The 22,490-nt window shown below is 36.6% G+C and overlaps 1 protein-coding gene across 1 annotated transcript in view; it reads left to right on the top strand.

Moving 5' to 3' along the window:
• ACVR2A (activin A receptor, type IIA) overlaps window positions 1-22,490 on the top strand; it is a 65,755-nt gene that overhangs the window by 20,949 nt on the left and 22,316 nt on the right. Inside the window, exons 2-4 of the mRNA XM_010018327.1 lie at window positions 15,575-15,782; window positions 18,132-18,241; window positions 19,625-19,779. Of these exons, the coding sequence (XP_010016629.1) occupies window positions 15,575-15,782; window positions 18,132-18,241; window positions 19,625-19,779 (473 nt within the window). The remainder of the gene's footprint in view (window positions 1-15,574; window positions 15,783-18,131; window positions 18,242-19,624; window positions 19,780-22,490) is intronic.

Below are 22,490 nucleotides of genomic sequence, written 5' to 3'. Positions count from 1 at the left end.
GCAGTCTAGACTGTCTGTCTGCATTCTCTTGCAGCTTTGATCTTGATTAAAACTGGTTGTGTTACGTTTATCATCTTCCTTTCTTGAATGCCAAAAAGTATCTTAACTAGTTTTTTGAATGTGTATATACAAAGATACTAAGTATTGTCTTCAAGTACTGTAAAAATTACACATTTGTATGTTTTGCAGGTAGCAAAAATTGGTATTTTGTGTGTTGGAAGCCTAACATTTGGCTTATTTCAGATACAGCAATTGTTATTCAAAATGTTAAATTCACAGGGAGTGAATCAGGTTAACATTAAGGGTTTGGGTTCCCCCACCTCCCCTGGTTGAATATACATCTAAAGATAGGTGGTGGCTTCTTTGATCTTCTTGCTGCAGTCATCTGTATTTCTGTCAGGTTTGATCTTAGTGATCTGTTCATACCTGTTTCCTTCTACTAAACAAAGGTTTTGTTCTTCCTGACCACCACCATCGCAGCTCAGGGTGATTGAACCAGACTGCTTTAAGCTGTGAAAAGGGTCAATCACATCAGTGATGCACACAGTGAATTGAATAAAATTTATCAAGGACTGGTATGTGCCTGCTGTATGCCAGAGGAAAAGATCTAAAAGCATGGAGTTTCTCAAGTCTGGCTTTGTATTAAATCTTTCACTGCTTTGGGAGTTGATCAGTTCCTCACTTGTACTTAGTGCGCACAACTGGAATGATTTCTCAAGATTTGGAATAATCAGGTTTTTGTGTTTATTTGTTTATTTATCACTTGAAAGTTGTATATGACTGATTTGAGAACTTGATCTATTTTATGGGGAAGTTTTAAGTGAAGGTAGTCTTTTCATACTAATAAATGATTTGATGGTCAGTAAAACCTTTTGGGAAGTTCCATTAAATATTAAAGCAGATAGGGTTTATTTTCTGTTGTGACTTTTGTTGTTCCTGCAACTGAGTGCTTTGCATAAGTCTGTTAGGGTTGTTTATGAAACATTTATAGTTTTCAGACCGCAGTAGTGTCTTAAATCCAAGTTTGGGAACATGGTTCCATGTACTCATCAAGTATACAAAACAGATGCAGAAGTAACTAGATAAAAAGTTAAATAATACTTTGCTATCATAAAACACTTGTAAATCTATCATAGGAAACAGGGATTTGTGTGTTGCTCTGTGTCGTGCCATTACATAATTATTTTTTTTTCCTCTAATCCTTAACACTACAATGCTAAAACTTTTGGTTTTGCTTTGACTTGGCAATGCTATGTGGGGGTTTTATTTATTTATTTATTTTAAATTCTGTAACAAAATTCCATGTTTTTATATAATACTATGGTTATCATTATGGAGATCTGTAATGTGGTCTGAATATATGCGTAGCGATCAGGGGAAATTAAAATATTTTAATACAAGTTTCACACAGCAAATTTGCATTCCCCCTGTTTTACAAGTATTACCCAGAACATAATTCATGTACTGGCTGAACCGGAGTTGCTGCTCTAAATGTAGATACTTTTGTAGTTGAGAACTGTGTAGGGTTCTTTTATATCGATCTGGGCTTCCTGAGAGTAATTTCTTAATAAAATTCTGGTAAATTATCATAATAGTTTGAAGTAGCATATTGAAAAGTTAACACTAAAAATTTTATACAACATACTGTAACAAATGGATTTTTAAGGCTTTCTTGATAAGTTAAATGAAGTGAAACTGGCTTAACTGAACACTTTAAGGCAATTTTTTTCGTTGATTTGCATGCTATAAACTTTAAATAGTTTAGGTTTGCTGTGTCGGATATGGGCTATGCAGTCAGGATATGCAGTACCACAATTTAGCTTGATCATGTGTTACCAAATGTGAGTTACTAAAACAGAAGAAATCTGGTAGCAGCAAGTTTTTAGTGTGGTTTTGAATACTTTTCATAACAAACACATAGGGAAGCATGGTCCTCTTGACTTGAGTTTTACTAAGCATATGTGCATCATTCTTAAATGAGAATATAATTAGATATATTAAGTATTAAATGTTTGGGTGTTTGAAGCCTTTAAAACATTCCTTCAGTATCATTGTACTTAGAGGTAATTCCAGCAATAATCTTGACTTTCTAAAGGGTAATTGGTACTTTTTTTTTTTTTAAAGTCAGACGTTGTAGATTTACATCAGATTTTAGATATTCATATGCAATCACAAATAAGAATACTTTCGTATTTTCCTTTCCCGTCCCTCCCCCAAAATACTTGATGTTGGTAGGTTATATACATAATCTTCCAAATATTTTATTGGTGCATTTTGGGAAATAGATGATTTACATATTTTTTACATACATATGATTTACGTACACAGCAACTGAGAAGTTCTTTTTGGTGAAATAATATCAGCAATTTTCATCCACTTCGGAATTTCTTTTGAGAACTTTCTGGAGATACTACTATTTCTTTTGCCACTTTATCAGGGGCAAACTTCAGAAGCCTGTGTGTAGTTACCTTTTTGTACACGAGGTACAGTTATATTTATTCGGAGTTAGCCAATGTATTATTGAACTTTGATATTTTCAAATACCTGTTTGCCTTGCTTCAAACTGAACACAAAAGCCTTAGAAAAGGCTATTTTTTTTTTCCTCTTAAGAAAAACACCGAACATGAAAACATAAACTATGTCTAAGTGCTTGTAGGCAGGTAAAAGAAATAAAAGCCACTATCTTGGATTGCTTTTGTATTGATTTGATTCTCACATTAGATCAGTGCTAATTTATTTAAGGAAGCTGTTGCAACAATTGTTGCATTTAACTGTTCTAATGGCAATAAATGTGCTGGTTGTCCAGTATGTAGCATTTTCTTAAAGTCACTACTATAGCGTTATGCTGCAGAACACTGCTAAGAGCTTTATGCACTTGCTGTGAAATTGCTTCTTTTTTTTCAGTCAGTTATTCTTAAAGCTCTGACCACAAATACAAAATGAGTTAAACTTTAGAAGGTAGTATCCTGACTTTAATGATCTTATTTTGGTTTTGAGATACTTTCTTTTTGGATTTGTTCTTCTGGTTGTTGATCTTGCTTTTCTGGATGAATCAGTAATAATATCAATAAAGTGACAAGTGAATAGCAAAATCTGCTTTATGAGAATCCATAAAGAAAAAAAACAAGGCAGAATAGTCTAATGAGGTATGTTCGGAGATTGCTTTGTTCCATTTTTTTTTTATCTTGTGAATTAAAATAACTGAAGTTTTTGACAGTTTATTAGTCATTTATATCAGAATTTATTCTGCATGAAAACTGGCGTATTAATGACTTCTGATGAAATTCTGTCAGCTCTCACTTCCTGAGGGAAAGCTCACTTTGATGTAGTATCTTTAGACCATGGAAAGGTGATGATGGGGGTTAAAAGTAATGAGTACTGAAATTACAAGCATTATATACCCACCATGGCAGGGGGGTTGGAACTAGATGATCGTAGGGTCTTTTCCAACCCTAACCTTCCTATGATTCTGTATACGGTGGAAATGTTTGCTTAATGTCAACTCCATACGAGCTGAAATCTGGATTTCCCTGATCTTCTCTAGAAAACAAGTCCAGAACTACATACTTAAAAAAAATCCTTGTACTCTTCCATCTTTCAGTCAGTTCCCAGATCATCATTGTTGAAGATGAGTGTTGTGGTTGACAGAGAGTTGAGCTGCAGCTGTGGTGTAGTGTGGCTGGTGCTGCCTCTGTTGTTGAGTTGGAGCTTGAAGCTAAGCAAGTTGACTTACGAGTTGGAAAGCAAGAAGAGAATATGTGTTTGCTGTACCAGTGGTGTTCTTGTCCATAAAAGTGTGGGTTGTTTCAAGCTATGTGAATGAAATTTTTAACATAATCTTCAGATTACAATCTGATACAGTGAGCAAAATAAGGCAGCCTGAGAGGGGACAGATAGAAAATAATTTCAAGTGACAGCCAGTTTAGCTAGAGGTAGAGAGACAGTTTTTGCTGGATATTTTTTAATACAATCAATACTGATTTCAAAGCATAAAGACACAAATTTTAAAATTTTTCCAGTGTAGAAAGTGCTTGGAATTTTATATAAATAAGACTGGACAGTAGAAATGGAATTAAACAATATAGCAGTTTGAGTTTATGCAGATTTTTTATTTTTTCTTTTTGCTTTAGGAGGAGAGTTCAGCAGTCAAACATACTAGCATTTTTATGATGATATGTATTTACTCAGATGTGTAATGCTGCAGTCTGACATTTATTTAAGTTTAGTGGCTGAAGGAAAGAATTACTTCCACCCATTTGTGCCAGTTCAGCTGTTTGTGAGGCTGTACAGCAGAGTCTGCTTTTTTGATTGCACTGGAACTTAAAAATGTATTTTAAACTGTGGTCTTGCATTATGACAGATACGATGAGATACTAATGTGATTTGGCAGTGATGCATCTAATCCTAAAATGCTTCTGAAGGAGTATTTTCATAGAATCATAAATGGTTTGGGTTGTAAGGGATCTTGAAGATGACCTAGTTCCAACCTGGGACATGGGCAGGGACACTTCCCACTAGAGCAGGTTGCTCAAGGCACTGCCAGGGATGGAGCATTCACAGCTTCTTTGAGCAAGCTGTTCCAGTGCCTCACTACTCTCACAGTGAGGAATTTCTTTCTTATATCTAACTTAAATCTCTCCCCTGTTTGAGTTTGAACCAATTACCCCTTGTCCTATCACTACAGTCCCTGATGAAGAGTCCCTCTCTGGCATTCTTAGGTCCCCTTCAGATACTGGAAGTCTGCTATAAGGTCTCCATCCAGCCCACATCTTCTCAGCCTGTCTTTGTATGGGAGGTGCTCCAGCCTCCTTATCATCCTGGTGGCCCTCCTTTGGACTCACACCGACAATTCAACGTCCTCCTTATGTTGAGAACAGCAGAACAGTACACAGTTTTCCAAGTGGGGTCTCATGAAAGCGGAGTAGAGGGATAGAAACGCCTTCTTTGACTTGCTGGTCACATTACTTTTTGATGCAGCCCAGGATACAGTTGGCAAGCAAACCCAATATTGATACCAGCAAGTCTTTGGAAATGTCTTAAATAGTGAACATAGTTTTGGCTGAACTTAGGAAGGCCTACTGTTGTGATGAGGTAGTGAAATGAAAAGGGGAATGAAAATACAAAAATGCCCCTGGATCATTGACTGTGTGGAGTTAAGATTGAAGCAAAACTTGATGATTCTCTGTAAACATGTTGGAGAGTTAAAATAAGGGAGGGGTAAAGAAGGGTTTTCAGCTCAGTTGAGTAGGTGAACCTTTAAAGGGCCAGTACTTGATCCTGCTTTTTCCCCGCTATGTTACTCTGTTTGTCCAGGGTAATCCCTCCCCCTGCTTACAAAAATCTGGAACCTGTCTTTCATACTGTTTAGCTGCCATCTGGACAAGGGCAGCTGTAGCTTGTCTGGATCTGCTGGTCACTGTGTGTCTGCTCACCAGCCAGCCAGCTACTACTGCCAGTCAGCTGCTGGCTGAGCCAGGCCAGGCAAATAGCTTAGCAGTTTAGGAGTATTCTGGGCCAGTTTTAAGCAAAAGAATATAGCTGATGTTTTGGTTGGGTTTTTTTGGTTTTTTTTTTTTGTTTGTTTGTTTGGTTGGGGTTTTTTTGTGGTGTTTTTTTGTTTTTTTGGGTTTTTTTTTTTTTGTTGTTTTTTGGGTGTTCGTTTTGGTTTTTTTTTGGGGGGGGGTGGATGTGTGTGGGTTTTTGGGTTTTGATTTAGTTTTGGTTGGTTTTTTGTTTGTTTTTTTTTAAGTGAAAAGTGAAAACTGGTGGTAAGGATCTTAGGGCTGGTAACCTAAAGATTGTGTGGTTGTAACCAGAGAAAAAAGTGAAGCATAGTGAAGGCAAAAGCATTTTACTTTAAATAAGAAGCTTGATCAGCATGTGAAGGGTAACTGTAGTGTTTTTGCTTGCAATAGCACAGAGTGGGACACAACACCCACAGAGAGACTTGCTTAAGATTCTGAGTTTAAGGCAGAATCACACTGGTCCTGTTGTCTTTTAAATAGTTATATAAGGTCCTGAAAGACAGAAAAAGAAGTGGGGGTAGGATGCATCACATGGAGGAAACATGAAATGTGAAGTTGGATGTTTGCCTCATAGATGCCTTGACTATGTTTTTGTTTGGCTTTCTATGTTGTTCTGTTTTCTCTGCAGTCAAACTGTTAAAAAATGTGCATTGAACTTCACTAAGTTCACTAGGCAAAAGGTATAACATTTTTTTTTTTTTTTTTTTTTTTTTTTTTTTTTGTAATTACCTTCAGTTAGCTCTTGTGTGGAAGGATTCTCCTTGCAGGGAAGAGGAGAGACTCCTAATTTCTTATAATATATACTAGTGAAATGTTGATGCTGATTGTATCCAACAGGATTTGGGAAGATACATGAAACAGTACAGGAAAAGAGTTGGAGAAAATTTCATTTACTGTTCTTCTGTCATATAGTCTAATCAGATGAGAAAATTTAAAGATAAATAGAATTTATATGAAGCTTGTTTGTTTTGTGATAGAGGTGTTTTTTTGGGGGGGATTGGTTTTAATTTTGTTTTTTTTTTTAACAGTATGTTAGTTGTTCCCATCTCCATGAGGTTGCAGGAATTTTAAACTTTGACTTTAGAAGGATCTTAAAAATATTTCGTAGTTCATGGTTCAGAAGTTCTCAGCTATGAAACATTATAAGAACTTATGCAAATACCAACCCTGACACCAACTTATCTTTGGAAAATCTAGCATGATAGAGAAGAGTATGAAGAAAAGCCTCATCTTCTGAGCTGTCCTCTGCATTAGGTGAGTGCTTGTACAGACACTTTGACTGGATGTGCAGGCCCTTACAATGAAAGGGGACTTCTCATCGTATCTGGTGTGCTGCAGCATGTGCACTGGCTGTGGAGCACTGCAGGATTCCACTTACCACTGATCTCTTAAATCAGATGAACAGCTATGACAAGTATCTGAGATCATTGCTGGAAAATTCACTGTCAGGCCTCAAAATAGAAATTCTGCTAGTTGCAAGCACCAGCATGATAGTCATCCTTCAAAAGGATTCATATCTTCCTAATCTAGTTTTTATATCCTTTGGTAGTTTATTTAGGCTTTAGTCTGGGAATATGCCTACTGGTGAAGTGTCTTACTACTTCAGTTTAATAACAGCATTCTAAGACTGTATGGAAATGGTATTGCTCGCATGTGTGCAATGGGAAAGCATCCCTAGCTATGTCATGAGCAGCTGCCTTACCTGAGCTTCATCCAAAGACACTTGTAGGTGATACCATCTACAGTCAGGGTACAGTAGAACCCCTGTTACCAAGTTTTTAATCTCAAAAACTGAATAGAGTTTTCATTTGAGGTTTGCTTTTTAGCGGGTTTTTTTATACATTTAAACCTGCATACAGTATTGAGGGCCAGTATTCCTGGGAAAAGTGGTGGGAAGGGATCTGTAAAGGTGAGCATTGTCCCTTTCATCTGTGACATGTCCCTTTTTCTCTTACCTTTTTAAATTTTAGCTGACTTGAAATGGCTACACCTTTGAGGTCAGCTACTGTGATTATTCTCTACAGTGAATGATTTTTCTTATTTTTATTCCTCCCTCCCCCCCCTTTGTTTGTGTTTGGGGTTTTGTGCTGGAGATAGGAGGGTAATCCAGATTGGAAACTATTTCTAGCATTAGTGCCTATTTCGCTCTGGTCTATTTTTTGAACTTCTAAATCTTGCAGAATTTAAACTTTTCTGGTGAGTATTTAGCCCTGTGTTCCTTGTGGTAGATTTTTACTATCTTGTAATATTCTCTCTGTTTTGTGGGGGCTGGGACATTTCACCAGTAAAGTCTGTAAAAACTACCAGCATGTATGAGGTGAGTGTAGTCCCAAGGCTGCGCTTCAAAAATCCCAAACAACTGACAGAATCTTTCAAGCTTTTTTCCCCCCCTACAAAATCATTAGATGGTAGATGAGAAAGTTTCTGGTTTGTGCTGTTCACACCTTGCAGTGACAGGAGTGGCATGTTTGAACTTGAAAACATCAGCCTGTGGTTTTGTGTGTTCCCTTGAAGTCAAGATGTGTGAAAAATAGCACTTAACTTTGTATTTCTAGAGATTCCCAGAGGATGACAATCCTTATTTCAGAGGTAGCTAGCTGATGCTATAGATGCCAGTTGTGTCATTAATGGCACCTTAATTTCTACCCAAAGAACATAGCTGTTGCCCGACCCCTTTTCTCCGTTTTCTGCCATATGCTTTGCTAAGAAATTATTTTGGAAAACTTGGACACTAGAGGTGTGGGTGTTTTTTCCCCCTACTTCCTTAAATCCGGTCCTAAATAAGAAGTACAAGGCAGAAGATGGAAGGTGTCTACAAAATCTTATTATGACATTATTGATTTCTTCTAACAATAAGACAAACTGCTTGGAAAGACTATGGAGAGGAACATGTGTTGCAAAAGCAATTTCAGCAATTTTTTTTCCTTGAGCAAGAAATCAGTGAGATTTAGATGCCACTGTTATGTCTCCTGCAGTGGCCTCTGAGTACTCCATGAATCACAGTTGCCCCCCCTTGATCCCATCTGCTTTAGTCACTCAGAGACATTACTTTAGGCGGTACCATAGAGTTTCAAACTAACAATCAAACTCATCTTTATTGTATCCTTTTCTTTGAACTGTGGCCTTACCCTTTAAAGATGCTTTGCATTAATTCTGCCACCATCATTTCTAAAATCTCAAATTTCTGATTACTATAGCTCTTGGTTTAAATTAATAAGGAGTTTAATAGTGTCTCTTAAATTCTGTGATCAAATATTCTTCTGGAGAAGTTGTCAGAATGAGTTCACAGTTTTACAGATGAACAGGTTTCTTCAACATGGCTCATTACTGAAGCCTGAACTTTGAAAGATCAAGTGGCCGATTTGCATAGGGATTCACAGGTAAAGAGTTTCTTCTAACTTGGATGTTCAAGTTTTAAGGACATCTTTTCTACAGATTCTGAAATCCTGGTTCTTTCACTTGATTGTATCTTATGTTCTGTTGCAGGTCATGTATGGATAACATTTTGTAGTGTAAAGTGGTGTTTCATTCACAAAATTGTACAAGTTGCATGATGCCTAAGTCTGCCAGATCTCTCTTACTGGAAATACTAAGCATTGATGAGATTAAGAATGTCAGAGTGGCCCACTGCTTGCACCCTAAAGAGAAAAAGTGATCTCCTAAAGTGATGTGCAGAGTTCTTCAAGTATGTATTAATGCCGTAGCTCACCTCAAAGACTGATGCATTGTGCACTGGCTGTTTAATGTTAGAAAAAAGCTAATGAATGGTCCAACTCCAGCATCCATTGCCAGAGCACCAGCCTTTGGATCTGTGACAAAAAGAAAGATCAAATACCATGTGTGCTATCTGATGATTTGTTTCAAAAGTAAAATGTATGTATTTATCTGATACTGTTTAGAAGCTCGCTTGGATCTAGAAGCAATACCTAACAGTTCTTGAGTAGCCTAACTTCAGAAGCAGATGAATAGTTTATGTTGCATATGCTGAGTAGAATCTGTATTCACATTCACTATAATTTCTTTTATGAAAACAAAATATAGACATACATATATATACATATATATATAAAAAAAATAGCAGCATCAAGTGCTTATAGCAGATTACTATTTTTAGGTAATTTTCCATACTGTAAATCCAGAGGAGGCATTCCTGGTAGAAAAGTGTTTGTTTTCTTGTTGCTGTCTGCCTAGAAGACAAGGGGTTGCAAGGAGTTTTTAACAGAATAGTAATGGAGGGATGTTATCTTCCCCCCTACCACCACCACCCCCTGGGGCGTTGTATTTTTATTTTGTGTAGATGACATGATCCTCCATAGTTTCCACTATATTTAGGAACTTCTGCTCTTAAGACTTAATGTAGTGCCATTGGGTAGACTGTTCTTCAGTTTTTTCAGCACTGGATTCTTCCTCTGGAAAGCTCTTTCTCAGAAGTGTCATTTTAGCTAGAGATTTTCATACTTCCATGGCAGACTCATCCGTACAAGTTCTTCATCTTAGCAAAGTGTGAACTGCAAAAAAAATTGAAATCTTTTTTAAGTATATGATGAGATATCTAAGCAAATGCAGGTTTCCTGATATCTGCCCCCCTTCATACTACAGTCCTAGAGAACTGAAGTTTAATATAGCCATTGTTACATAAAAAGCTACGTTAAAACTTCCAAGTTTACTGTAAGACCCCTGTTGAGTTGCAAACTCCTTCATTTATAAATATTATTTGAGGAAAAGAGCCTTTTGAAACATCAGGTCAGTCTTTAAATGTTTAACCTTTTAGCCTCTTAAAAAATACTAAGTCTCTCAGACCTCTGTGCAGAGGTGCAGCACTTGGGCATTTCCATGTTCTTCCCCAGCGACTTTTTGGTAAAGTACAGTACAGACTCGGTAGAACACACTGAAAAGGAGAATGATAATGAGAAACTCTAGTCTGAAAAGATAAGCATCTTTTCTGTAAAGTAGTGTGACTGCAGTTCAGGTGATTTGTTACTTTCCTGTCTTGTTTATCCTTTTGCTGATTCTTGCATTGCTTAAGTTAGTTGCAGTTGTGTTTGGATTTAATTCATGTACTTTTGCGTGTTTTATGCAGTCTTGTTTGGCCTGTGAGCATTGAGAACAATGAAAATGGGATTAGTACTTGTCTAAAGATCAGCAGAATATGTTTTGGGACATACTAGTATGTATAAAGAGGACACAATAGGTGTTTTCTGTTGTAACTCAGTTTGCTCTATTATGTTGAAAATAGCCTCTTTATTTTTCCTTTGATGAACATTCCCCAGCGTGTTAAAAAAAAAAAATACATAAATGGTAACAACCTGCTTCCTGCTTGTGGAAACATCAGACCTGGGCCTTTCAAGTATATATTTGTAATCTGGTTTTAGATATGTTTGAGTCTAAAAAATGTATATAAGATCACTGCAGAAACAAATAGAATCATGTTTATGGGGAAGATGCTATTTCTGTTTATGCCACATTTTCTTTGGGTTGTTTTTTTGTTTGGTTTTTTTTTTGGGGGGGGGGGGGGTGGGTTTTTTTGGTTTGGTTTTGGTTTGGTTTGGTTTTTTTTTTTTAGTTTTGGGGTTTGTCTTTTTGTTTTTTCCTCTAGAACAGTGTGTTACAATTGAGATCTTCAGTGGACCGGCTGAACTTGAACTTTGGTCAAGTAACTCACAATGTCTAGTACCTGTGGTGCATCGGGCCGTCCTGCTCAGCAAGTTTATTCTAGTAAACTGCTCCATCCCTTATATGTTTGTGGATCTTGGTGCTCAGAATGAGTTCAGATTAATCTCAAACATAACAGAATTTAAGTAACCTTTCTACTCTTATGTAGAGGTAGCTGCCACACTGAACTTAACCCTTTCAGTCTTTTATATACGAAGTTTTCTAGGGAACAGGAAAAAAAAGTCCTTTTATATCACATGAGTATTCCTGCTTGTAAATTCTTACCAATACTGCCATCAGTGCTTAAAATACAATAAAGTTCAAGTGTAGCATAGTACACTTGTTGGGTAGGTTGTGCAGCCATGAAATACAGATGTGATTACTATTTCCAGACTTCAGTGTTGCTGTTTGCATCTTGGAAACATATCAGATGGAAAAGAAGTCTGTAGTTCTGTCTAATGCTGGAAGACATGCAGAAATAAGACTGATAATTTATTTTTTGTTCTCTTCTGGTTAAGAATGTATTAGGTGTATGTTGGGAGTGCCCTGCAGAGCAATTTACTTATATAGACTGGCTTTCAGAAGGCTCAAGGGTTTGTTTTAATTTTTTTCCCCCCATGCTGATGTTTTAGATCTCTATGCTGTCAAACTAATCTTTGCAGCATTTTCACAAGCTTTCATGACTTCAGCTTAAAATTTTTTCCTAGATTTCATAACCCAGCAAGGAATCACAGATTCATCTTCCCTTTGACTGAAAGGCTTTGTGTCTTTATGTGGTGTCCCCAACCAAGGATGCTGCAAAAGCAGCATTTGGGGATGGGAATAGGACATGGGATAGGGGAAGGATGTGTCGGTTTTAAGGTCTCTCAACAAATGAGGGAGATAATCATGTTTCAGACATTTTATTAAAAATGTCAAGAAAACATTCCTGCAGTACAAACCAATAGGGTTGTGTTCTTCAGTTTCAGGTTTACTAAATAAAGCTAGATAATAAACTCCCAGAAGGTTATATTCCCCCCCCCCCCCCATCTGAGTGTAGTGTGGTGGGGTCTGTAACAGAGAATTCATGTTTCTTTTCCAATAATCCCTTTCTAAATTAGAGCTATGTTAGTATTGTCATTCTTATTAGCTATGCAGAGATTTCATTGTTTACTACATTTATTTTTAATAATAATAAAGGCTAGATTTTATTTCCAGGAATTCATACAGTCTTTCTGCTTGAAAAAATGGTAGCCAGTCCTTCAAATACCTACTGAGGTGAGGTTTTCCAGACTGCACATATGCACTCTTAATAAAGTTGCTTTCTGTACTGCTGACAATTACAATGTATCCTGTATTGACAGCAGTTCAGAAGTTCACTAGCTGATGTTGGTTTTCTTTTCTTACTGCAGCTGTTCTGGGTGAACACAAATGTATAGTGATACAGCAGCATGCTAACTGCAGTATGATAACAGCATATATTAAATATGATCTGTCTTAACATGCTGAAAATATGCTTGAGTATTCTTTGCTTTTTCAATGTTTTCCTCTCAGAAGCTTTCATACTTTAAGTTCCATCCATAGGATACTGCTGGTGCTTTGCTCATGGCTTCTTTCAATAGCAGCATTTTGCTTTTTCAGATTCAGTAATAGATATCCCAAGGACCTGACAATTGCTTATGAAAACAATTTGTCAGCACTCAAAATGGGTATAGGGGTTTCATTATAGACATACTATGCCTAAACTGAGACCCTGTAAATTTGCTTTCACTGAAAATGCCAGCTGCCCTTCTCTAAGAGTTTGATTCCTGTGGAGGGGATGGCAGAGCTGGTTTGAAGCAGATGCTGCCTTTGTGCAGTGGGTTCAGGGCTGCTTTCTTTATGTGTTTCCCCTTTTCTTCTTCCCTTGTATCCACCACATTCCCATTTTATTGCTTCAAAAGGTTGATCCAGCATTGCCCTGGTATGTTCATACATCTGTTTAGTCTGGCCAGACCTATTGTGAGTGTCTGCTCAGCCCCTAGAGAAGGTCTTAAGGTAGATGCTTCAGTCAGATCCAAAGTCAATAAACCAACAGTGTGATTGCTGGCCAGCTGGATAGGCTGAACTGATTTAGAGCGTTAGTGAATAAGAAGACCTGAACTACAGAGAAGATGTATGTATTTGTGGAAAGTTAATTTTACTGTGGTTTCTGAATTTTATCAAATTCAGCTTGTCTGTGGTCCTTCAAAGCTAGGCTTGGCAGCAAGAGGAGAGGAATGGCACGTATGAGATAAATCCAGGACTTCTGCTTTATTGCACTGACAGAACCAAATTGTTCAATCTGTTGTCTCATCTGTTTCTTGCCATAGCTGGGAGTTGTAAAGGTCAGGCCATCACAGCACAAAGAATATAATAGTTAACATGCTGCATCTCGCAGTGTTACCAGCTGGCTAGTGCATTTCTCCCATTGAACATCCAGGCTCTTTCCCAAAAAGCGTAAGCAGATTCTCTGCCTATTTTGGGAATGTGTCGAAGTCAAAAGTTACAGAAGGTGGTTATGTGGGATGCTCATTATGGTCAGCACTGCACTCAACTCCAGTGCCCTGTGCTGCACTTTCAAGAGGGCTGCAGCAATTGTCAGTTTGAAATAATTCTCATCACCCTGAGAAGTGTGACTTTTTTGGTCTGTGTAGAGTACAGGTCTCTCTACTGAGAAAAAATTACCTTATTGTCAGCTGTGTGTTTTTGAGGAGGTGTTACATGATGGAAGCCTCTACCAGTGTGCCAGTCACCCCAGCCCCCACCTCCTACCACAGTTGGGTGGACAAAGATTTCATCCCCCAAAGGAAGCAAGTGTTAACAGTCACTCTGCTTGTTACAGCCTTGTGTAGAATGAGAAGTATGGGTATGGCAACAAGGCAATACTGATGTATCAAAATTACTGTGAAAGGATGTGGATAAAGCAGGTAATGTGTGATACAAATAAATATGTACAAAACTGACTGCTATGAAAGACCTTCTCTGTGTAATCTTCAGTATAGATGTGTAATGTAACTGTCTGTCTTGAAAATATTAGAAGGGTACACGAAGTAAATGTACTTTGTTGTCCTCCTGACCCCCAGTTTTGACATGTCTGACTCTCTAGCTATTTGATCTCCCTCTCTGTTTTCCCATGGGTCTAGTACATGTTAAATGATGAAGCTTGCATGAAGATTAATGACACACTCTTGTCAGTATTTGACAAGAGAAAAATGGAACTAAAAGCCAGATATTACTCCCAGTATTTTATTAACAGTTTTGCACCCTAACAACCATTTACCTTTGCAAAAAACAGACTGGTGCTTCATACCACATTAGAACTTTGAACTTAGCTCTACTTTGGGGAGCCTCAGTATGTTAATATTTGCTGGGTTTTGCTGTAGGTTGTCAGTAAGCATCGATGACTCAGATATGTTTGTAATTTAAAAGACAAAATTAATTTCGAAGTTCAGAAACATACTGGGATGACAAAAAAATAAAAATCGTGATTTTTATATAGGTTAGCTAGTTTCCTAGTCCCTTGTGGTTCACCAGTATGTTGCATAGAGACTGCATCAGTGCTTTGGCCTCCAAACACCACTGGGCTTCTGCTGTCTGAAGCATGCATGTTGGCCGTCATGGATGATACCACTGCATGTATGTTTGGTACACACTGTGGGAAGGGGAGGCATGGCCTGGGCTTTCTGAGAGCAGGAGCACTTGGTTGGTTATTGAGTTATGTCCTGTATGTTGTAGCTGATTGACTGGATAGGAACACCCAGCAAAAACCTAGCGCTGTCCTTGGCAGTGTGGGATCGTTGCCTCACACCTGTTGGTCTCAATCCAGTTGCTTACTTGGCAAATCAGAATGGCATAAAAGATCCTATTTTAGCATAGTGCGCATTATTCTTCAGTGCTTTGTGTTAAGAAGCTACATCACAGATGAAAGCTAGCAGAAAAGATGTCAATGGTTTAAAACTGAATTCATTAGTTGGGTTTAGGTTTCTAAGATGTACAACCTGCTTTTTTGGCACTTGTAATAAGAGACAAAAATGCCTTTTGGTAAAGTCTACTTGCTAAAACTTCTTGTTCAGCTAATATTATAACTAAATTCAGTATTCTAATTTTTTTCTGCTGTTGCTATTCAGGGAAAAATATCGCCATAACTTGTTCTTTATTTCTTCAAATCTTGTTAAGTTATCCAAGTCACTGTTTGACTTAACAGAAGATCTTTGGTTTATGTTTCAACACTTTACTTGGAATGCTTGTCAAAGTTAAATGTTTTCTTTCTTTATTAAAAAAAAAAGGAGGGAGAAAAGCATATTGTATGATATTTTAGTACATCCTGATTTTGACTGTTCATATGGCTCATCCTTCAGAATGCTGTTTAATTGTGATTTACTTTTCATTCCTAAAAGGTGCCATACTTGGCAGATCAGAAACACAAGAGTGTATCTACTACAACGCTAATTGGGAAAAAGATAAAACAAATCGCAGCGGTATTGAACCGTGTTATGGTGATAAAGATAAAAGACGACACTGTTTTGCTACATGGAAGAATATTTCTGGATCAATTGAAATTGTGAAGCAGGGTTGCTGGCTAGATGACATCAATTGTTATGACAGGTAAGTTTTCCTATAAATTTTAATTTTTTTTGTAATTTTAAACTATTATGCCTGTCCGTAATTTTTAAATCCTCCCATCTGCCATCAGTACTTGAGACAAAATGATAATACAATAGATTTTGAATAGTTTTCTTTTTAGATACACACATGCATACACATACACTTTCTTTTTTCTCCCCTTTCATTACCTGTGTTTAGGGACCCAAATTTATTGAAGTACTTTGTCTTGTCTGCATAATAGCATGCTTTACCTTTTCTCATTTATTTAATAAATATTTAAAACTAGGTGTTTAATTTTTCTTTTTTGGCCATTAATAATAGATTTTCTAATGACTTGTTATTGCCTGTTATTGCCAAACAGTGCAAATGTAGTTACTGAAACCAGAATACAAAATTCTATATTTTGCTTTTCCAACATCTTTGGAGTAGTAAAGTCAGTACTTTGTGTCTGTTCTTTGCATAAACATGGAAGTATTTTGCTGATTTTTTTTTTAAAAAGCTCACCTCGGTGGCAGCTCTGAGAGACACTGACTATTCTAGAATTCCAGTCTTTTTATAACAGATGGTCTAGCAAGTACCCATGAGCAGTAACAGCAGGACTTGAGGTTTGTTAGATACTGGCTGAATAAAGGTTGTGACTCTCTTAAGAAATGGTATTATAGTTCTCTGAAGTACTGTAGTAAGTTTTATTCAACCAAGAAGTAATTGTTTGGAAAGGGAGAGAAGAAAATAAATGCATAATAGATCTTCATTAAAATGTACCTAGAATTTCTTTTTTAGCAATATTTTAGAAAATTCTGCTTTTGTGTTTCTTAAATGTTGAATGAGTAGAAGAAATCATTATAGTAATTTCAACCAAATAAAATTTCCCCACGCAGTAGGTTGTTTTGTCCTTTAATGACAGTTTAAAGCTAAGTTGAACAGTAGTACTGATTTATACGTTTCTCAGAGAAGTAGCAAAGCATCTGCAAGCTTGCTTGCACAGCATGATTGAAATTCAGCTATGCTAGAAGGCGAAGGACAATTTTAAAGAAGCCTTATTCATTGCTACTAATATCTAGTAACTGTAAGTCACTCAGGATGGGAAAGTATTGGCTTGTTGTTGGTTTGTGTGGAGTTTTTGTTGGGTTTTTTTTGTGGTTGTGTGGTTTCTGGGTGTTTGTTTTTGTTGTTTTTTTTGTTTTGTTTTTTTTAATCCATTCGTAGTTGTGGCTTTGCAGAAGAAGTGGGGGTATTACAGTTTCTGAACCAAGTTCATTTCTGCTAAATGTAAAACTTTCAGGATGGAAATAGAATTGTTTGGAAAGAGCATTGGGTTCTGTAGTATTGTTATCCCACTAGTACCACATGATACTAAATTCTTCCTTGAGCAAATAAAAAAAAAAGAGGAAATAAAATGCAGGAAGGATGGGAAGGAAATAGTTAAAAATTGAGTAAAAATTTGTCCGGCTCTAAGACCTCATTAGCTGTAACTTGTAAGAATGCATGCTGCAGTCTTCGTCTAAAATACCCATTAAACAAAATCTTATCTTTTGGAGCGAAGAGCGGTTTAGTGAACAGTGAGTTACAGTGTGATGAACTCCAAACAACTGCAGATTAAGAACATCAAAGAATAAATGTTTCATGGAAGTTACAGTAGAGTGTAATTGTAATAGCTGGTTTTGTAAAATAACCCTAATTTTTGAAGATGAACCCAAAACTTTTCTGACAATCTTCAGCTGCATTTAAAATATTCAATTATTTCTGCAGGATTTTCAAATTCTTTTCTTTCTGCTGTCAAGTTGTCTCCTGCATGATGCCTGTTTTTCTTTCCTGACTTGAATAGTTTCAGCTTATTTGTTAATAGAAATCCTTTTGTGCAGTTAACTCATGGGGTGAAATAAGCCCTATGCCTGAGCATAATGTAGGCAGGGGGAATTGTAGAAATTTTCTATCCCTTTCCCCGCTCCCGCCCCCCCAAAAAAAAATTAAAAATTCTTCTTCCCACTTTCCTCCAGCCCATACAACCCTGTACTGTGAGATTATGGTTAAGCACTAGCCATTTGATCATTTGTCCTGTTTAAATCTACACTTCAAACTGTTCTTCAGTATACTATTGGTGGTTTTCTTTACCTTTGTCTTAAGAATCACAAAAACGTGCTATTTCAGTTTTAATGATATTTCACTGCAGTACAAAATAACAAAAAATTTATTTGTTTCTTCAGATTTAACTCCTATTTGGGTAGTATGTTGTCCTGGATGATTTAATGAAGTTCTCTTTAAAATTTAAATATGAGTGTATGTTTTCTCTTAACTACCACCCTCCCTCTTGACTTAAAATTAGTAAGATTTTATTATTATCTTTTATAGGAATGATTGCATAGAGAAGAAAGACAGCCCTGAAGTATTTTTCTGTTGTTGTGAAGGCAACATGTGTAATGAACGCTTCTTCTATTTTCCAGAAATGGAGGTCACACAACGTAAGTTAGTTTGACACATTTATGAAGGAATGGCTTTGCCGAGTTCAGAAGTATTTACTAGTGTGTATGTTGAGGAGATAAGACTTTTCCTTTGTGTTTTTTTTTCCTGCCAGAAGGTTTCCGATTCCCACGATAGTGCTATGTGCATTCATATAACCTAGAAAATTGCCACTTTGTTTCTTCCATTTTGAACTGTCTCTGTACTAGAAGTAATTTATATTGATAAAAGGTACTTTAGCCCTTTTCAAAGGGTGAGAAGGAAGGATAATCTGAAATTATTGGCTGTTTTACGATACAGAAGTTACTGTCAAATCTTACCTTAGTTGTATAGTTAAGCTTCTGTAATTGTCCATAAATCATTGGGCTAAAAGCCATATCATCCTCATATGCATGTACCAGCCTATGAATGCTCTTTCTGAAACAGTGCTTTATTTCGTTGAACTAATCGGACCTTTGAGTTTCTCTGTGAATTGACACAGCAACCTTTAAAAAGGGGGAAAGGATTTCCTCCCAGGTTACAAAGAAAATCAGATAGCCGGACTCAAAAAATAATTGTTTAAAAAAACAGTAACTAAAAGATTATTTGATTATTCTTGCATATCTTCTTTCAGTCAAGAATCTAATCTTTATTGGAAAACTGAATAATGTTAATAAGTGAACTGCAAACAGCAAATGTCTTGTGTACCAAATAGCCAGAGGAAGTTGTTTATGAAATTAAATAACTATCTCTGTGAGATAAAAATGGCCTTTGTCGACCCAAGAAATATTCTTGTCATTTTTGTCAGTGATAGTGCAAAGGCAATAATTGGTGTTCTTCACTCTTGTGAAAGCTCTTTTGCCACAGGGGTCTGCCTATGGCTGGCCCCGTGGAGTGGCGCCCCCTGTGCAGCTGCCTCTGAGGCAGGGTTTCTCTGGAGCCTTTCTCAAGGTTGCATGAAGTGTCTTCAGCTCGAGAACTTTTATTGTCAGCAAGTCAGCAGCGTGTAGGGGTGTTGGCAGATTACTTCTGGCCTCTTCTTATTAATGCCGTATTATTGTATACATTCCAAAGATTAAACCTCAGTTGGTTCTTTTTTGATTTATTAGGTGATAACATTCTTGCAATCATCTAAAAATAAAGACATCTTACACTCTGTAGATACACAGAGCTTACAAGCACAAGAAGAGTTAGGTGGGCTGATGTGTAAATCCGGGGACTAAGTTACTTCTTTCCAAGATGCTACTTTTTTATAAGTATGGATCTGTTCTATTAGAGTATTGTTAGCCTGTTGTGCTGATTGCAAGAATTTTTATAAGATCAGGATGCTAGATATTTCAAACACTGGATGATTTTTGTTCCTTAAAAGCTGTGTCCTTTTGTTTTGTGTTTTTTTTTTTCTACAGCAACTTCCAATCCTGTTACACCTAAGCCACCTCTGTTCAATACCTTGCTTTATTCATTGGTGCCTATAATGGGAATTGCAGTGATTGTGCTCTTTTCATTTTGGATGTATAGACATCACAAGCTGGCATATCCTCCAGTACTCGTTCCAACCCAAGTAAGTTGCTGCATTATTTTGGTTTTGTGAATGGTAAAACCATTTTCTGAAAAGGGGAGAAAGGGGGTGTGCGTCTGTCACGTGGCTGAAGTCTTCTGGTTACTTTCCTGGTTTAAAGGTGCTAATGCTTGCTATCCACAAAAGCAGAAAATTAAGCTTTACTTAAATAGCCTTGTCTACTTTAATTAATTGGTCTTTGAATGTCTAAGCAACAAAATGTTTTTACACGTCTGTGTGTTCGGGAGGAGAAAAACTGAACACAAAACTTCAGATGGCAAAGATGCAGTAGATGTGAGAAGTTTGTGCTCTCACATAGTTAAAAGGACTACTTGTCTAAACATTGTGTACAGCTGCACTCAGGTACTTACGGTTGAGCTTTATTTAATGTTTAGCTTAAAACAAAAGTGAAGGAGAGATGCAAATTCATAATGGCAATTTGCAGTGAATAGAAAATAGTAACTACTAAAAGCTTACCTGTTTTTTTAAAAAAAGCATGTAACTGGGATACAGGTATCAGTTAAAGGGAATATAAAGGAAATCTTCAGTTGAAGCCTAGTTCTAGGGATTAGCTCAGCTCATGCCCTTACTGTGATTCATGTAGTCTTTTTTTCTCTTGTTTGTTTATGTATCTTCTGTTTTGTCCTAAATTTTTTAGCTTTAGCAGTGTTTGTGTTCTACTTAGAAAATACTACGATTATGGTTTCCAAATTTGAAATATCAAAACAAACTGGTTTTGGCTGTGTGTGCATAGTTCCAGCTGTTGTGTGGCTCCAGCTGATTCTGTAGGTGTAATTAGTATTAATACCAGAATTCCTCTTCCTTCAGTTATGTCTAGAGATTCAGTTAAGATTAGAAGGCTTTTATGAAAAGAATTAGGACAGTAAGTCGTTCAGACTGAAGTAGGAAAGATGAACAAAATGTGGTAGTGGAAACAGATGATCAACTTACCCAGGATCCCACACAACTCAGGTTTTGTAGTAGGAATTGAACTTGAACTTCCTAGCTCAGGGCAGTGACCACTCATAGTACAGTCTCTCATACAGTGATGCTATTTATGATAAATAAAATCAAAACACTTGCTGGATTTTGTAGGATTGCCTTTAAAAAGGATTAATAAGTATATTCGCTGTACCCCCAGCTTCTGTGATATTTTCAGTGTTACTGCTTGATTTCAGGGAGCTTGGGAAGCAGTGTTGCATGTCGTTGATACATAAAATTGTTTTGGTTTCAGTTTAGTAGTAATAGATAAGGAAAATTTGGGGGGAAGCAGTGGGCATATGTTCTTGCCAAATGAAAAGAACATAATTTAGAGGAAAAAAGTATGTTTCCTGTCCTTGTGAAAGTATTGCAGATCCTCAAACTTCATGCAATCTGTTAGCATAATTACTTCATCCGTCTCAGTTTTTATGTATTCAGGACTTGATATCAACCTGGTAGTCTTCACTGTACGAACAAATTCATAACTTCATAACTGCTAGGTCTGTGAAAAATTTCAGCAGGTGGTTTCTTTTCTAGACTTAACTAAGTCAAGGATAAAGTAATACAAAAGCAAGCAAATGTTAATACATGCGAGATATCAAGAACTGGAATTTTTATCATCTTCCTTCTTTTAGCAGCAGCTCTTTTCTTTCATGGTTTGTTTGGTACATGAGTGGACACGTCATAGATTTTTAATAAATAGGGTAATAACCTGTTTTGTTAATACTCAGATTGTATCTGTTGGGATAAATATATGTTGGTGCTTGAGCTAGTTATGGTGTACTAACATTTTTCTTATCTTGTGGTGAATAGGCATTAAAGTTTGTGGAAAGTCAGGAAAAGCTACTTCTGCCTGAAAAACTAAATTAAATTATTATGCAAATAGATTATATAAATATTCTCCCATATGCAGCAGAGCAGTATTTCCCACTTTGAATTTGATTAGAACTGATTTGAACAGGAGGCAGAGGAAGCAGGAAGAGAGGGAAAACTATTAGTAATTTTAACTACGAAACAAACATTTAAATATTTTTGCGATTCATATATTAAAAAATAATACAATATCAATAATTAGGACATGATTAGAGTTTGTAGACAAATGGATTATTTTCTAAATCTTTCTGTAGCAAATGGCTAGATCACATGTATAGCAGATACTTGCTAGAAAACGGGGATTTCTCTGTATGAGATATAGATAAAGGTTATCTTCTACACTCCCAGAAGGTGAGGTGATGGGAGTACTTAGGTACAGCAAGCCGTGGTACTAATCTTTCTTTCAGTGAAAATTAAAGGATAGATGAGGAGTAAGTGAAAGACAAAAATGTGGAAGCACTAAGGAATGAGAAATTTTTGAAGAATTAGGACAAGGCATAAGTAAATAAAAATAATCAGCATGCAAAAGGGAAAGAAATTGTTTGGAATAGTTAGGGAAAAAAAAAAAGCTAGGAGAAATTTTTTTAAACCTGTAATATAAAGGACAAACATCTGAGAAAACGCAAACAACTTCATTTTCTTTTGAATGTAAAATTGTTTCATGGTAGATGGGTGTATCAGGCAGGCAGTTCCTATGCAAACTGAGCCAAGTTCACAGCCTGGTGGATTACCTTAACTTTATACTCCCTTTGAATGTACAGATACTTATTTTAAAATTTCATACAGTAGAGTTAGTTTATATGTATGGTTTCAGACTGGAAAACAGTAGATATTTTTGTTTGCTCCTTACATGTTTCATT

This window comes from Nestor notabilis, unplaced genomic scaffold (assembly GCF_000696875.1).
Source record: "Nestor notabilis isolate BGI_N333 unplaced genomic scaffold, ASM69687v1 scaffold850, whole genome shotgun sequence".
Classification (NCBI taxonomy): domain Eukaryota; kingdom Metazoa; phylum Chordata; class Aves; order Psittaciformes; family Psittacidae; genus Nestor; species Nestor notabilis.
This window is presented reverse-complemented; position numbering and strand designations above follow the sequence as displayed.